Source organism: Cervus elaphus, chromosome 25, assembly GCF_910594005.1.
Source record: "Cervus elaphus chromosome 25, mCerEla1.1, whole genome shotgun sequence".
NCBI lineage: Eukaryota > Metazoa > Chordata > Mammalia > Artiodactyla > Cervidae > Cervus > Cervus elaphus.
Genome location: NC_057839.1, coordinates 11,982,772 through 12,001,101, shown reverse-complemented (window position 1 = coordinate 12,001,101; position 18,330 = coordinate 11,982,772). Strand labels below are relative to the sequence as shown.

Genomic DNA, 18,330 nt, shown 5'->3' with positions numbered 1-18,330 from the left:
CTTACTCAGGTTCATGTCCATTGAGTCAGTGATCCCATCCAACCATCTCATCCTCTGTCATCCCCTTCTACTCCTGCTTTCGTTCTTTCCCCGTATCAGGATCTTTTCAAATGAGTCTGTTCTTCACATCAGGTGGCCAAAGTATTGGTTTCAGCTTCAACATCAGTCCTTCCAATGAATATTCAGGACTGATCTCCTTTAGGATGGACTGGTTGGATCCTTGCAGTCCAAGGGACTCTCAAGAGTCTTCTCCAACGCCACAATTCAAAAGCATCAATTCTTTGGCACTCAGCTTTCTTTATAGTCCAACTCTCAAATCCATTCATGGCTACTGGAAAAACCAAAGCTTTGACTAGATGGACTTTGTTGGCAAAGCAATGTCTGCTTTTTAAAGCATTGTTAAATATTATATAATAATGGTAACTTGTTAAATTTGGCTAGCTGTATTGAGATGATTTCAAAAAAGTGTTTTAATATCAGAACATATCTGTGTGTGTGTAATTTTTTTTTTTATATTTGCTACCCAGAAATTTCAGGATATTGAACAAACTCATCTCATTCACATAAAAGAAATTATAGGATCCTTGTCAAATGCTATTAAGGAAATTCATTTGCAAATAGGCCAGGTAAGTTTTCACTTTTAGTGAACTGATTCATGAGAATTTTATGTTCTCTTATGACTTTAAAAATCCAAACTCACTACATGGTACTGAATTATTTCAGATAAAGACTATATATTTACATGTATTAAATATGAAATAACCTGGAGTTTGTCATACTATCAAGGATGATAATTTAATTTAAAATTAACTTTGCTCAGTCTCTTTACATTAAAATTCTGCTGTTAACTATTTTTGAATATTTCTTTTTTAAAATTTTATTATTTTAAAATTTAGAATAGCAACTTCAATAAATTATAGGATTTATACTTAGAAATTTTCCAAAAATATAAAAGTGGTTTAATGATGATTTTTAGGGTACATTGAAATATAGCAGAGAAAGATGAAATCTGTTGTTATCTTTATTACTAAAATTCTAATACTATTTTCATTGCTTTATGAGTTTTCTTTCTTGTAAGACTGATGTCTCTAAAACACTCACATATGAACATGACACTGCACTGACTTCTATTTTAATTGTTTTGTGGAAGTTTTTCTGAAATACAGTAAGAATATTTATGGAAAATGAAAAAACTTACCTTTATTTCATTTTAATAGGTCCATGAAGAATTTATAAATAACATGGCCAATACTACAGTTGAAAGCTTGATACAAAAATTTGCTGAGTCAAAAGGCACTGGGAAGGAAAGACCTGGTAAGATGACAGACTGTGAAAGGAGATATATTCGTATTTCCCATTCAGTAACAAATGTGTTTGCCTTTAAATTCCAAAATTGCAAAATGGAGCTTGGGAGATACCTAAAAATCTGTGTGAAACCTCAGATATCATTTACTTTGTGTCAGATGGAACATTAGGTGTTTGTTTTGACCTTCAGCGTTAATAGTTTAGTACTACCCAAGATGGTCATCACGGGCTTCCCTACTGGCTCACGCAGTGAAGAGTCTGCCTGCAGTGCAGCAGACGTGGGCTCGATCCCTGGGTCGGGAAGGTCCCCTGGAGAAGGGACTGGCAGCCCACTCCAGTATTCCTGCCTGGAGATTCCATGGACAGAAGAAGGCTACAATCCATGGGGTCGTGAAGAGTTAGACACGATTGAGCAGCTAACACTTACTAAAGTGGTTATCATACTTTTACTAAATGAATATATTAAAGTTTATATTTTCATAAGTATAGTTAGCAACAGAAGGCCATTTTATAATAAGACAAAGAGTGGGAGAGAATATTGAGCCCTCAGAGCATTGAAGACAGTGGAGAACCTTCTTAAAATTTAGTAAATTTTTAAATTTTCTTTCCTCATTCACATACGTATTCAATGTTTTTATCGAGTGCTCACAGGATTCTAGGTACTTTTTAGACACGGGGGACATACCAGTGAGTCTAGGAATCCTCTTTTCCTATTTTACGAAGAGATGATTATAGGTTTCCTTAATCTCACTTTTAATAAACATTTTATATCAGATATCATAAGCAGCATTCTCTTACCTACTCAGGATACTTACAGTCTTCTATTTAATAGATTTCTTGAATCTATTTATTATACTTACAGTCTTCTAGATTTTTAAAATCTATTTATTCCATATTCTTTCAAGATAATTGTTTTCACTCAACAGGTAAAAAGTATTCAGTCCTCAGTGGACAGAAGTTAAAATCTAGTTTAGAATTCAGGGAAATGAATAAGTGATTTGAGAAGTCTGTGAGCCATTTTTCTTTAGTGTAGTTCACAATACTAAGTTTAAAACCTAAATCCTCTTCACTTCCTTTTTCCCACATTTCATTAAGTTTTAAATTGTATTGATTCAATTTCTTTACTATTTTTCCCTTCAGGCTTTCCTTCTTACCTACATCATTGAATGCAGCAGGAGGTTTCTAAATATAGGCACAGTAAAGATTTATCTAATCTATTTTACATTGTATAGCATATTAATGCTTTGGCTATATAATTATGAACTTAATAACTGCATTACTCATAAATCGCTGACTTTTCATTATCAGTTCAGTTCAGTCACTCAGTCGTGTCCGTCTCTTTGTGGCCCCATGGACTGCAGCACGCCAGGCCTCCCTGTCCATCACCAACTCCCGGAGTTCACCCAAACTCATGTCCATTGAGTCGGTGATGCCATCCAACCATCTCATCCTCTGTCATCCCCTTCTCCCGCCTTCAATCTTTCCCAGTATCAGGGTCTTTTCAAGTGAGTCAGTTCTTTGCATCAGGTGGCCAAAGTATTGGAGTTTCAGCTCCAGCATCAGTCCTTCCGATGAACACCCAGGACTGATCTCCTTTAGGATGGACTGGTTGGATCTCCTTGCAGTCCAGGGGACTCTCAAGAGTCTTCTTCAACATCGCAGTTCAAAAGCATCAATTCTTCAGTGCTCAGCTTTCTTTATAGTCCAACTCTCACATCCATACATGACTACTGGAAAAACCATAGCCTTCACTAAATGGACCTTTGTTGGCAAAGTAATGTCTCTGCTTTTTAATATGCTGTCTAGGTTGGTCATAATTTTCCTTCCAAGGAGAAAGCGTCTTTTAATTTCATGGCTGCAGTCACCATCTGCAGTGATTCTGGAGCCCAAAAAAATAAAGTCTGCCACTGTTTCCCCATCTATTTGCCATGAAGTGATGGGACCAGATGCCATGATCTTAGTTTTCTGAATGTTGAGCCTTAAGCCAACTTTTTCACTCTCCTCTTTCACTTTCATCAAGAGGCTCTTTAGTTCTTCACTTTCTGCCATAAGGATGGTGTAATCTGCATATCTGAGGTTACTGATATTTTCTTCCAGCAGTCTTGATTCCAGCTTGTGCTTCATCCAGCCTAGCGTTTCTCATGGTGAACTCTGCATTTCTTCTTTATAGATAGAATGAAATTTAGATTCTGGGCTTAGATTCAAAGCCTTTCAGGATCTGCCCTTGCCCAATCTTTAGTGTTACTTTCCGCTATTTCTTTTCTGACATCCTCCATTGCAGCCAGTGTGAACTGCTTGCTGTTTCCTATTCATACCCCCTTTTTGCCCTTGGTACCTTAGTTATGCTTCTGTCTGCTCTAAAAAATGCTATATCCCACTCATTTGCCAAATGAATAAACTCTTAAAGAAGCCAGGTCATGTGTTACTTGCACCATCGTTGTTGTCTAACTTAGATTTTAGTAATTGTGCTTTTGTGAAGAAAGGTTCTGTATTTGATTCATCTGTTTATCTTCTTTATGTGTAAACAGTACATTTTTGCTCAATGAATGAACAGATGGACCTGTATGGTAAGGTTAGGATGTTAAAGAGGTTGGAATGGTTGTTGAAGATATTGGAATGGATGGAATGCTGTTAGAAAAGTCTTGGTAAAGAAATAGTAAATGATTATGGCTAAAGTTTAGTAAGTACTTATTTGTACCATGTACTGTGTCAACTGCTTTGTAGGCAAAGGTTGATCTTCAGGAACTCTTTGAAGTAGGTACTTTTATTCCCATTTTACAGATGATGGAAATATTGAGAGGTTAAATTATTTGCCTAAACTAAGTACATGGCAGAATACTGGGATTAAATTTCAGAATCCTTGACCTCAAGGCCCATGCTTTGGAGGAATGAGAATTGAACTGCATAAGTTTACATATGTAGAAAGAATGAGAATGCTGAGATTTAAAACTATAGAGTAGTGTGAAACCCTAATATTTATTGTAAAGATTGGATGGTATCACCGACTGGATGGACATGAGTTTGAGTAAGCTCCGGGAGTTGGTGATGGACAGGGAAGCCTGTCCTGCTGTGGTTCATGGGGTCTCAAAGAGTCGGACACGACTGAGTGACTGAACTGAAATGAACTGAGCTGAAGATGAGTTATGAGAGGTAAAAACAAAGAATTTTTATATAGAGCATTTAGAAATATTGATGGAATAAAAGTAAAGTATTGGCTGACTGAAAATGCCTTAGAACTGAGTGAGGTTGGTAGATTGTATCATTATCAGTATCCTTTTTGTGACATTATTTTGTAGTCTTGCAAAATGTTATTTCAGGAAACTGGGCCAAGTGTACAAGGACTCTTGTTGTGTTTCTTTCCTTTTTTAAAAAACTGTAAATCTACAGTTATCTCATTAAGTTCAGTTACTTTCTTTGTGGTATAGCACAGTACTTAACCCTGTAGTTTGTGATCTATACTTTACTACTAGTGAGGTGTGTAAGCCTCAAAGTCTTCATCTATAAAGTGAGGATAATAATAGTACCTACCTCATGGGGTTGTTGTGAGGTTTACCTGAGATAATGTAACGTTTATTGAGTACTTAGTGTTATTTTCCTCAAATTAATACATACTCTATTAATAGATAGGTACTATGGGTTATTGTTTGTTTATAAATTTAAGTGTATTTGCCTCAAGATATACAAAGACATGTAGAAAATTTCTGTGACTAACTGGTAAGCAGGAGGCCAAGATTTGGTGATGACATGGGCTTTCCTAGAATTACTTAACCCAGAATTAGGTGACAGTTTTAGGATGACTGTTGACATCGTGTATATGTGAAAGTAAAGTTGCTCAGTTATGTCCGACTCTTTGCAAACCCATGGACTGCAGCCTCCCAGGCTCCTCCATCCTTGGGATTTTCCAGGCAAGAATCCTGGAGTGGGTTGCCATTTCCTTCTCCAGGGGACCATCCCAACTCAGGGATTGAACCCGGGTCTCCCGCATTGCCGGTGGACACTTTACCCTCTAAGCCACGAGGGAAGCCCTATCATGTATATACATGACTGATTTTCAAGATAAATGATCCTAGAACTAACTTAGGGGGAGAAAAAGGTGTGAGTGGGGGTGGAATGGAAAGGTTAAATACTACTTCTCTAGTTGACTTGCTGTGGGCTACAAGTTACAGCTCTTTCATACATATTTCTTCTATCTATGGGCACTAGAGGGAGCTCGTTACAGTAATGGAAATTTTGTATTTCTCAGAAAATAATACATGTGATTGTAAGAAATTACTGGATTTAAAGAATTTTGTTTTGTAAGAAATACACTTCCTTCAATTGTATATACTAGGGCTTCCCTGGTAGCTCAGCAGTAAAGAATCTGCCTGCAATGAGGGTTTGATTCCTGGGTCGGGAAGATTCCCTGGAGTCGAAAATGGCAACCCATCCCAGTATTCTTGCCTGGGAAATCCCATGGACAGAGGAGCCTGGCAGATTGTAGTCCAGGGGGTTGCAGAGTCAAAACACACACACAAACACTCTGTCTCTCTCTCTTGCTCTCTGTCTCACACACACACACACACACACACACACACACATACTCTCTCTCTCTCTCACACACACACACACACACGTCTCACACACACACAGACACACAAATACTCATAGACGCACACTGCTGCTAACACTTTTTTCTCTTTTGTAAGAGCCCCCTCTGGTGGATGAGTTCCTCTGTAAACTGGTTTTAGTCCTATGGGACACAATTTTAAAAGAAAGCAAGAGGCCCACTTCTTTAGAAATTTTGTATAAACTGAAAGTTAACATATTTGTCTTACACTGAAAAATGAGTATTTTTTCTTTAGTCAGTTATCTGTTGAAAGATACAACCTCTAACTCTACGTCTCCAATTCTTCTGTGTAAATCACACTTTGAGAACGTTAAATTTTCTCACTATTCATTGAGACTATTTTATATATAACATAAATATACATATATAATAATAATGTATATTTAATAAATATACACATATATTCAATTCACTTCAGTTGCTCGGTCGTCTCCAACTCTTTGCTACCCCATGGACTGCAGCACACCAAGCCTCCCTGTCCATCACCAACTCCGGGAGTTTACCCAAACTCATGTCCATTGAGTCAGTGATGCCATCCAACCATCTCATCCTCTGTCGTACCCATCTCCTCCCACCTTCGATCTTTCCCAGCGTCAGGGTCTTTTCCAGTGAGTTAGTTCTTCGCATCAGGTGGCCAAAGTATTGGAGTTTCAGCTTCAACATCAGTCCTTCTAATGAATGTTCAGAACTGATTTCCTTTAGGATGAAAGGAAAGGAGAAAAGGAAAGATATACCCATTTAAATGCAGAGTTCCAAAAAAATAGCAAGTAGAGATAAAAAAAAAAGCCCTCCTCAGTGATCACTGCAAAGAAATAGAGGAAAACAACAGAATGGGAAAGACTAGAGATCTCTTCAAGAAAATTGGAGATACCAAGGGAACATTTCAGGCAAAGATGGGCTCAATAAAGGACAGAAATGGTAGGGACCTAACAGAAGCAGAATATATTAAGAAAAGATGGCAAGAATATACAAAAGAACTATACAAAAAAGATCTTCACAACCCAGATAATCACGATGGTGTGATCACTCACCTAGAGCCTGACATCTTGGAATGTGAAGTCAAGTGGGCCTTAGGAAGCATCACTACAAACAAAACTAGTGGAGGTGATGAAATTCCAGTTGAGCTATTTCAAATCCTGAAAGATGATGCTGTGAAAGTGCTGCACTCAATATACCAGCAAATTTGGAAAACTTAGCAGTGGTCACAGGACTGGAAAAGGTCATTTTAAATTCCAGTCCCAAAGAAAGGCAATGCCAAAGAATGTTCAAACTACTGCAGTTGCACTCATCTCACACGCTAGCAAAGTAATGCATGAAATTCTCTAAGCCAGGCTTCAACAGTACATGAACTGTGAACTTCAGGTGTTCAAGGTGGATTTAGAAAAGGCAGAGGAACCAGAGATCAAATTGCCAAGATTGGTTGGATCATCGAAAAAGCAAGAGAGTTTCAGAAAAACATCTACTTCTGCTTTATCGACTATGCCAAAGCCTTTGACTGTGGATCACAACAAACATATATATTAAGATTAAATATACATATACAACAGTAAATTATTTTATAATATGTGGTATCATTTTTGTCATTACTTTTTAATGAGTTATAATTGACAACATTGTATTAGCTTTAAGGTATGCAACATAATGATGTATGTATATATTGCAAATGATTGACAGAGTAAGTTTAGTTAACATCTATTCCCACACATAGTTAAATTGTTTTTCTTGTGATAAGAACTTTTAAGGACTGCAGTTGGCCCTCTCTATCTGAGGATTCCATATCCACGGACACGGAGGGCTGACTGCATTATGCCATACAAGGGACTTGAGCATCTTCAGAATTTGGTATCTGCAGGGACCCTAGAACCAGTCGCCTTTAGATACTAAGGGATGACTGTAGTCTCTTAGCGGCTTTCAAATACATAATATAATATTGTTCACTAAAGTCACCATGTTGTGCTTTATGCTGTGGACTTATTTTGTCCTATAACTGGAAGTTTGTATGTTTTGACCACCTTTACCCATTTTACCCAGTGGGTTTCCCCCTCACCCACTCTGTATCTGTCAGTTCAGTTTTTTATTTTAGGTTCCACATGTAAGTGAGATCATAGAGTATATGTCTTTCTCTGACATAATTAATTTAGCATAATGCCTTCAGGTTCCATCTGTGTTGTCACAAAGACAGGATTTTCTTCTTTTTATGGCTGACTATTTTGTGTGTGTAGATATATATATATATATTTTCTTGATCCATTCATCTATCAGTAGAGACTTGGGTTGTTTCCATGTCTTTGCTCTTATAAATAGTGCCACACTGAACATGGGGCTTCCCTGGTAGCTCAGATGGTAAAGAATCCGCCTGCAATGCAGAAGACCTGGGTTCAGTCCCTGGGTCGGGAAGATCCCTTGGAGGAGGGCATGGCAACCGACTCCAGTACTCTTGCCTGGAGAATCCCCATGGACAGAGGAGCCTGGCGGGCTGCAGTCCTTGGGGTCGCAAAGAGTCAGACACGACTGAGCGACTCAGCACATACATAAACTGAACATGGGAGTGCAGGTTTTTTTTTCGGTAGTGATTTAATTTTCTTCTGATATATATGGAGAAGTGGAATTGCTAGATCATATAGTAGTTCTGTTTTTAATTTTTTGAGGACCCTCCATACTGTGTTTGTCATTGCTTTTTAAATATTGCACTGCCTGGCTTTTCTGGAATTTGAGTTACTCTAAGTGGATGCTTTGGATATCAAAGCACTGTGGTCTGAAATAGTCATGAATAAACAGGTGTTTTCTAATTTTGAATGGCTTATTATGTTCTAATGACACTATCCTAGTATTTCTACTCATTCTCATATGTTTTAGTTGCAGCTGAAATTAAGATTAAAATCTGTATTTTAAAAATTTCTTGTTTTACAGTCATTCTGCTAATTTCACTCTGTTCTGTTTATAATTCATAAAAACTTAGCAAGTTTCCATGTATAAGAAACAGAAGGATAGATAACTTAAATAAAAAGTTGGTAAACCAGTGTCTAATATGTTTAAATAAAAGATTTTGTTGCACAGCTTACCTGTATTTTCATTATATGATAATATAGGTTTATGGCTTCCATTTGAGGACTTCCAGGGAGAAGGAAATGGCAACCCACTCCAGTATTCTTGCCCAGAGAATCCCAGGGACAGAGGAGCCTGGTGGGCTGCCCTCTATGGGGTCACACAGAGTTGGACACGACTGAAGCGACTTAGTAGCAGCAGCAGCAGCAGCAGATTCTATATACTGCATTTAAAGTTACAAATAGAAAAAGCCCCAGAAAGGTAGACATAAAATAAAACCAGCCACCAAGAAAAAAGGAAAACTGAGATTCTTGTAATGAGTTTCTTGTAGTCAAACCGCCTAAATGTGAAATTGATTAGTTTAGATTTTTAGAATTTTTCAGCTTCTAATTTTAGGTATATTATTTTAAATATAGGGTACAGATAATAGAGTATTATTTTAAATATAGTTGAAAAAAAATCTAGTGATCATCCTTCCTGGCTCATCAGTGATTTGGAGTAATGCCAAACCTATAAATTGAACCTTCTTCAACAAACTTTTTTTTTTTTTTAATTTGGAGAAGCATTGAAACCCTTTTGTAGAAAGCAAAATTAAAATTAGCTGATAAAACCAAAGACCCACAAACCACACTGGATTTGCTGTCATTACTTCATTTTTCTAATTGATAGCAAATGGGAATGATCAGAGAAAGAAAAGAATGGATGATGATTAGTGAAGAGGATAATAAGACTTGCACAAATAGAAGAGTGAAGGAGGAGAACTTCCAGAGCAGATAACACAGAAAGCTCTGCTCTGTGCAGGAGCGCGCCTCTCCCTATTGTGTCCTACCTCGGACAGAGGCGTGAAGTCCGCCCTGTGGGATGCGTGTGCCCCCTGATAATGATTTTCTACTGAGCCAGAGTTAGCTTTGCCTCTTATTTTGAGGCCTACAAAGAATGAATGTGAGGTGGGGAGAACATGTATTTTTGATACATAAAATTATAAAATTCAGGTGTTGGTGTCCATGAAAGTTTCTTGAAACCAGTCACACTTGTCTGCTGTGACCCATGTCTTGTCTGCTTTCACACTACAATAGCCACGGTCACTAGTTGTGACAGACTTTACGACCCACAATGTCTAAAATACTTATTGACTTTTTATAGAAAATCTTTGCCTAACTTTGTTATAGAATGTACTTTTTTATGTAGATAGTAGTAGGCTTGACAATACATTAGAATTGTGTAACTTATAACAATACTAATTTTTTTTTTCAAAAGTTGATTCTCCTGTTCTTGGATTCAGAAATCATTTAATCTGATACCCTGCACCAACTACATCTGTGGTCGTATCACAGCGCAGTAACTGATCATCATAATAATAATCCTAAATTGTGAAGTAAAGATTAAACTGTTTTGAGCAGACTTTAAGGAAAACTTAGCTCATTGATTTGAAGTAACCATTAAAAATATTCAGTGTATGCACGTGTTCAGTTGCTCAGTTGTGTCCAGCTCTTTGTGACCCCATGGACTGTCTGTAGCCTGCCACGCTCTTCTGTCCATGGAGTTCTTCAGGCAAGAATACTGGAATGGGTAGCCATTCCCTTTTCCAGGGGATCTTCCCAACCCAGGGATTGAACCCAAGTCTCCTGCATTGCAGGGAGGTTCTTTACTGTCTGAGCTACCAGGGAAGCCTGTTCAGTGTATAAACACTGATCAAAAAGAAGTAAAAAAAGAAAAACAAAGCTAAAGGAAGCTCATTACAGTTTTTACATGTGCATCAGAATAAAGACAGGGTTTTAGTTCCTTTTGCAGTATGTAAAAGAAGTTAAATCAACTTGACCTTAAAAGGAAGTTTATGGAAAAGAAACCTGAGGTACCACAAGGATTCAAAATCAGGAATATAGCCAGGCTATAGAAGGAAACACAAATCAGTAGAAATACTAGGTATTATTTTTCCTTTACTCAATCTCTGCACTTCTACTGCTTTTTTTTTTTCTTTACAGAATGGCTTTCTTTGTTTCTCCAGGTACATTATGTAAGGTGATCTCTTAGTAAATTCTAGATATTTTCGCTTGTCCCTTAATTGCATCCACAGCTCAGAATTAACCCAGGTTTTTGTCCCTTTTCTTGACCAGAAAGAACCTGGTCTAGGTAATCTTGGGTTGGGGCAATCTTTCTGGTTCAGTCACTTCTCACTAGGTCTTGCTAGTGGCTGCTGTTCTGCTTGTGAACAAGGGGAAATTCCCAGAGAAGAGAGATTACAGCAAGTGGAGTGTTAATTCCTAAAGGTTTTATTAGGATCCCAGAAAGTGAAAACATGACTCAGTCGGGGGAATGGAAGTAGTGTCAGATTTTGGATCTAGGAGGAGATTATATTTCAGTGCCAAGATGCTGTGTTGGAGAACTCAGTGAAAATTTAGGTTTTACAGTGACTGAAATTCTGTGGTTAAAACCTGTTCTTTTTATTTGAGTCCAACGTTCCTAAATTAGCTTCATCACTGCTTCTCAAGCCTTGGCTACCTGTGAGAATCATTTGTTGAACATATTTTCCTTTTCCTTTTTATTTCTTTCTCTCTTAAAAAAATGTACAGACATTGTACTATCCCAGAAATTTTGATGTCATTGGTGTAGGGTGGGTCCTTGGTATTACTATATTTTAAAACTTGTCTGATTCTAACATGCAGCCATTGTTAAGAAATTGTAGCATTTCATCACTGGATGCTTGTCATAAATGCAGAGGCTCAAGCCCTACCCCAGACCTACTGAATTAGAAACTGTAGTTTAGTAAGATCGGGGGGCAGTTTGTGGTGCTCCCCTGGTGACTCTGGTTCAGTGGTCAAGAATCCACCTGCCCATGCAGAAGCCACAGGGGAAGTGAGCTCAGTCCCTGGGTTGGGCATATCCCCTGGAGAAGGAAATGGCAACCCACTCTAGTATTCTTGCCAGGATAAGCACGTGGACCGAGGAGCCTGGTGGGCTACAGTCTGTGGAGTCCCAAAAGACTAAACGACAGAGCACGCACGCGGGCAGTGTGCATGTGCAGGAAAATGGGAGAAACACTGTCTAGACTTACTGAGTATCTGACAGTGGACCCAGGGAGTCCTTGGGACTGTCATTCTCAAAGTGTGATCCTAGGGCCAACCGCATCACCTGGGAATTTGTTTAAAATGCAAAGTCCTGAGCACCAACCTAGATCTTCTGTAGAGGACACTCTGCAGATAGGCCTCAACAATTTGTGGTTTAACAAGCCCTCCTGGTGCTTCTGATACAGGAAGCATTGCATTAGGAGAGTCAGAGGCAACTAGGACTTGGATTGAGCGAATTGTCTCTACAAACCTTTAGTAAAAGAAATACTCCTGAAATGAAGTAGTGTTGATGTTGCAACTTTATTTTCTAATGATTTAGTGGGTGAAAAAAAAAGTGTGTCTCTGAGTATGTGTAGAATAGTTCAGTTCAGTCACTCAGTCGTGTCCAACTCTGTGACCCCATGGACTGCAGCATGCTAGGTTTTCCTGTCCATCACCAACTCCCGGAGCTTGCTGAAACTCATGTCCATCCAGGCGGTGATGCCATCCAATGATCATCCTCTGTCTCCTCTTCTCCTCCTTTCCTATGAGTCAGTTCTTCATATCAGGTGCCCAAAGTATTGGAGTTTCAGCTTCACCATCAGTTCTTCCAATGAATATTCAGGGTTGATTTCTGTTAGGATTGACTGGTTTGATCTCCTTGCTATCCAAGGAACTCTCTAGAGTCTTCTCCAACACCACAAGTTCAAAAGCATCAATTCTTCGGCGCTCAGCTTTCTTGATAGTCCAGCTGTCACATCCATACATGACCACTGGAAAAACCACAGCTTTGACTAAACGGACTTTTGTCGGTAATGTCATGTCTCTGCTTTTTAATATCTGTCTTGGTTGGTCATAGCTTTACTTCCAAGGAGCAAGCGTCTTTTAATTTCATGGTTGCAGTCACCATCTGTGGTGATTTTGGAGCCCAAGAAAATAAAGTCTCACTGTTTCCATTGTTTCCCCATCTATTCGCCATGAAGTGATGGGATGATGGGTCTGGATACCATGATCTTGGTTTTCTGAATGTTGAACTTTAAGCCAACTTTTCACTCTCCTCTTTCACTTTCATCAAGAGGCTCTTTAGTTCCTCTTCGCTTTCTGCCATAAGGGTGGTGTCATCTGCGTATCTGAGGTTATTGATATTTCTCCCGGAAATCTTGATTCCAGCTTGTGCTTCATCCAGCCTGGCATTTCTCATGATGTACTCTGCATACAAGTTAAATAAGCAGGGTGACAATATATAGCCTTGACATACTCCTTTCCCAATTTTGAACCAGTCCATTGTTCCATGTCCAGTTCTAACTGTTGCTTCTTGACCTGCATACAGATTTCTAAGGAGGCAGGTAAAGTGGTCTGTTCTTCCCATCTCTCTAAGAATTTTCCACAGTTTGTTGTGATCCACATGGTCAAAGGCTTTGGCATGTGTCAATAAAGCAAAAGTAGATGTTGTTTTGGAACTCTCTTGCTTTTCCGATGATCCAGCAGATGTTGGCAATTTGATCTCTGGTTCCTCTGCCTTTTCTAAATCCACCTTGATCATCTAGAAGTTCATAGTTCATGTACTGTTGAAGCCTGGCTTGGAGAATTTTGAGCATTACTTTGCTAGCATGTGAGATGAGTGCAATTGTGTGGTAGTTTGAGCATTCTTTGTCATTGCCTTTCTTTGGGATTGGAATGAGAAGTGTCCTTTTCCAGCCCTGTAACCACTGCTGAGTTTTCCAAATTTGGTGGCATATCGAGTGCAGCACTTTCACAGCATCATCTTTCAGGATTTGAAATAGCTCAACTGGAATTCCATCACCTCCACTAGTTTTGTTTGTAGTGATGCTACCTAAGGCCCACTTGATTTCGCACTCCAGGATGTCTGGTTCTAGATGAGTGATCACACCATCATGATTATCTGGGTCATGAAGATCTTTTTTGTATAGTTCTGTGTATTTTTGCCACCTCGTCTTAATATCTTCTGCTTCTGTAGGCCCATACTATTTCTGTCCTTTATTGAGCCCATCTTTGCATGAAATGTTCCCTTGGTGTCTCTTGATTTTCTTGAAGAGATCTCTACTCTTTACTATTCTGTTGTTTTCCTCTATTTCTTTGCATTGATCACTGAGGAAGGCTTTCTTATCTCTCCTTGCTATTCATTGGAACTCTGCATTCAGATCGTATACCTTTCCTTTTCTCCTTTGCCTTTAGCTTCTCTTCTTTTCTCAGCTATTTGTAAGGCCTCTTCAGACAACCATTTTGGCTTTTTGCATTTCTTTTTCTTGGGGATGGTCTTGATCACTGCCTCCTGTACAGTGTCACAAATCTCCATCCATAGTTCGTCAGCACTATCAAATCCAGTACCTTTAATCTATTTGTCACTTTCACTGTATAATCATAAGGGATTTGATTTAGGTCATACCTGAGTAGTCTAGTGGTTTTCCCTACTTTCTTCAATTTAAGTCTGAATTTTGCAATAACAAGTTCATGAGTGGAGCCATAGTCACCTCCCAGTCTTGGTTTTACCGACCCTATAGAGCTCCATCTTTGGCTGCAAAGGATAGAATCAATTTGATTTGGGTGTTGACCATCTGGTAATGTCCATGTGTAGAGTCATCTCTGTGTTGTTGGAAGAGGGTGTTTTCTATGACCAGTATGTTCTCTTTGCAAAACTCTGTTAGCCTTTGCTGTGCTTGCTTCATTTTGTACTCCAAGGCCAAATTTGCTTGTTACTCCAGGTATCTCTTGACTTCCTATTTTTGCATTCCAGTCCCCTATGATAAGGCCACTTTTTTTTGGTGTTAGTTCTAGAAGGTCTTGTAGGTCTTCATAGAACCATTCTTCTTCAACATTAGTGGTTGCAGCATAGACTTGGATTATTGTGATATTGAATGGTTTGTCTCAGAAACGAACAGAGATCATTCTGTCATTTTTAAGATTGCACCCAAGTACTGCATTTTGGACTCTTGTTGAGATGAGGGCCACTCCATCTCTTCTAATGGATTGTTGCCTGTAGTAGTAGATATAATGGTTATCTGAATTAAATTCGCCTATTCTAATCCATTTTAGTTTGCTGATTCCTAAAATGTTGACGTTCACTCTTGCCATCTCCTGTTTGACCACTTCCAATTTACCTTGATTCATGGACCTAACATTCCAGGTTCCTATGCAGTATTGCCCTTTACAGCATCAGACGTTGCTTCCATCACCAGTCACATCCACAACTGGACATTGTTTTTGCTTTGGCTCTGTCTCTTCATTCTTTCTGGAGTTATTTCTCCACTGATCTGCAGTAGTATATTGGGCACCTACCAGCCTGGGGAGTTCCTCTTTCAGTGTCATATCTTTTTGCCTTTTCATGGGGTTCTCAAGGCAAGAATACTGAAGCTATTTCCTGTTCCCTTTTCTAGTGGACCACATTTTGTCAGAACTCTCCACTGTGACCCGTCCATCTTGGGTGGCCCTATACGGCATTGAGTTAGACAAGGCTGTGGTCCATGTGATCGGTTTGATTAGCTTTCTGTGATTGTGGTTTTCATTCTCTCTGCCCTCTGGTGGCTAAGGATAAGAGGCTTATGGAAGTTCCTGGTGGGAGAGACTAACTATGGGGGAAACTGGGTCTTGTTCTGATAGGCGAGGCCATGTTCAGTAAATCTTTAATCTAGTTTTCTGTTGACAGGTGGGGCTGTGTTCCCTCCCTGTTGTTTGAGCTAAGGCCAAAATGTGGTGTAGCTAATGAAGATAATGGTGCCCTCCTTGGAAAGGACTTGTGCACCACTGTTGTGTTCAGTGCCCCTGACCCTGCAGCAGACCCCTGTCGACCCACCTCCACCAGAGACTCCTGGACACTCCCAGGCAAGTCTGGGTCAGTCTCTTGTGGGGACACTTTTCCTTCCTCCTGGTTCCTGGTGTGCACAGGGTTTTGTTTGTGCCCCGCAAGAGTCCGTTTCCCCAGTCCTGTGTAAGTTCTGTAATCAAATCCACTGGCCTCCAAAGTCAACTTCCCTGAGGGTTCCAAGTCCCTTTGCCAGCTCCTCAGGTTGGGAAATCTGTTGTGCGTCCTAGTACTGTATAAGCAGTGTGAGAATTTCTCTGGTATAATTGTTCTGCGGTTTGTGGGTCATCTGCTCAGCAGCTCTATGTTGGGGCTATTGGTGGGCTCCTCCAAGAGGGCTTATGCCGCATTCTGGTCTGCAGCAGCCACAGGTCTGCTGCACCCAGAGCCCCTGCCCCCAGGGCAGGCCACTGCGGACCCGTGCCTCCTCAGGAGACACTCGGACATTCAGAGGCAGGTCTGTCTCCGTCTCTAGGTCCTGGTGCACACAAGGTTTTGTTTGAGCCCTCCAGGCGTCTCTGGCGGCGATGGGGTTTGATTCTAAATGCACTTTTCGCTCCTCCTCCCATCGTGCTGTGGCTTCTCATTTGCCCTTGGACATGGGGTATCTTTTTGGGGTGGGATCCAACATTCTCCTGTCAACAGTTGTTCAGCAGCAGCTTGCAATTTTGGAGTTCTCGTAGGAGAAGATGAGCACACATCCTTCTAGCCTGCCATATGTGTAGATAGAGAAAGAGGAAGGAAATATGGCAAAAGGTATTATCTCCCCTCCATATCGTTCATAAAAATGATAAAAGCTAGGTTTAAAAAAGATAAGTAACTAGTCCAGGGTAACCAGCCAACAAGCAAGTGGCAAAACCAGGACCTGAACCTCCATGCACTTTGCATACCACCGCAAGCTAGAGTTTGATCCTCTTTTTCCTGTTAACTTTCCTGGTTCAGCATCCGAGACACGTAGGAATGTGGCTATGTTGCAGTCTACAGGCCCAGGAGCAAGCCTGAAAATGTCATTGACTCCCATTGTTTTCGAGGCACCCTCCCCGCCTCTTTTCCCTTTGTCTCTTTCTCTCTGCCTCCTCTCTCCCCACCTCTCCCTCCTCTCTTCCTCACCCCTCCCTCATTATCATCACTTTTTGTTAAACTTTCAGGTCTGGGCATGTTTGTATGTTTTTCTTTGGCTTCTAATTAGAACCGGTGATCTGTGGTTTTAGTTGAGTATATGCAGTAAATACTTGATTTAGGTAGCCCAAACCTATTTGAGTTTTGGGGCCAGTTTATAACTAGACAGAATTGCTAATTTTGTTGATGGCTTGAGATTTAGAATTGATTCCACAACATTGGAAACTATTAATTAAACATTTCACATTTTTTAATACTCTACCTCATTCCACAAAATACATGTAGTGATTAAAGATTAGTGTTAAATAAAGTCTTTCCTCCTGTAACATTTCTTAAAAGTTTTGCTCCAGATTCGATTTGGATGAATTATTTAGGTTATTGACTTTTTCTCTTGCTAGCAGCAATTTATTCCTATCTGATGATTAAAGCATCATATATAAGAATTGTTTTGTTTTGGATCATTGGCCCTCTTTGAGGTCTGCCTTTAATTTCTTCTGCATTTAATTGAACTCTTGATGGCATTTTTAGATAATGTGTAAAAGAGCATCAGGAGGCAGAGCCAAAATGGTCTTATTTGCTTTTATACAAACTAAATTGCCCTTGTGGCCCAGCATAAAATCCAAGTACTAAGAGCAGTTATTTATGTTGACAACAGAATTAATTGAGCCTAAAACAATTGAAATTCCAGTTGTAGCAAACTTTTCTTTCTGACTCTCACTCTGGCTTTGGTACTGTCAAAAAAAGTAACTTGTCTTATGATTAAATAGCAGAATGATGGGCAGTGGACTGCACTTGGGGGAGATGCTGAATAAACTTTCTACTTGTGAAGCAGTTCAGAAGTGACATGCTACAAGGGGGGTCAGAATGTGCATTGATATCCAGCTGAGCTGTCAACTGGCACTGAGCCAGGCACGCAAAGCTTTGCCATGTGAAGCAGCATGTGGAGCGTATGCCATTTGAAAGAGAAAATCTTTTTCATGCATGATTTAATGGTTTTTTAAAGGGCATATATTTAGTTTTATTTTTCCAGACACTGTTAGTATTTCTATTTTAATAGAAAAGATTATGTGTGGATGGGAGTCAATTAATTTTTTTAAATATATAGTTTATAATTTAAAAGGATTTGGCATCTGACATTTCAGAAATGTCATTTTGAATACCTTCTTTTTATTGGATATTTTTCTGTTTTGAATGGATTTTAAGAAGATGTTTAAAAAAGATAAAGGGAAAAGTAATCAAGATACGTCTGGGGAAAAATGTGAGAAAAAAATGTAGAACTTTGTTTGAAAGGATTGATGTTAATAGGGATAAGAGATGTCTTTACTATTTTCACATATTTGAAGACATCCAAAGATCTTAAAAGAATATATACTGTATTTGCTCAGGTGATG

The 18,330-nt window shown here is 39.3% G+C and overlaps 1 protein-coding gene across 1 annotated transcript in view; it reads left to right on the top strand.

Annotated features, from left to right (window-relative positions):
• FCHO2 (FCH and mu domain containing endocytic adaptor 2) overlaps window positions 1-18,330 on the top strand; it is a 129,971-nt gene that overhangs the window by 52,606 nt on the left and 59,035 nt on the right. The window contains exons 7-8 of the mRNA XM_043887181.1: window positions 528-626; window positions 1,218-1,314. Coding sequence (XP_043743116.1) covers window positions 528-626; window positions 1,218-1,314 — 196 coding nt within the window. The remainder of the gene's footprint in view (window positions 1-527; window positions 627-1,217; window positions 1,315-18,330) is intronic.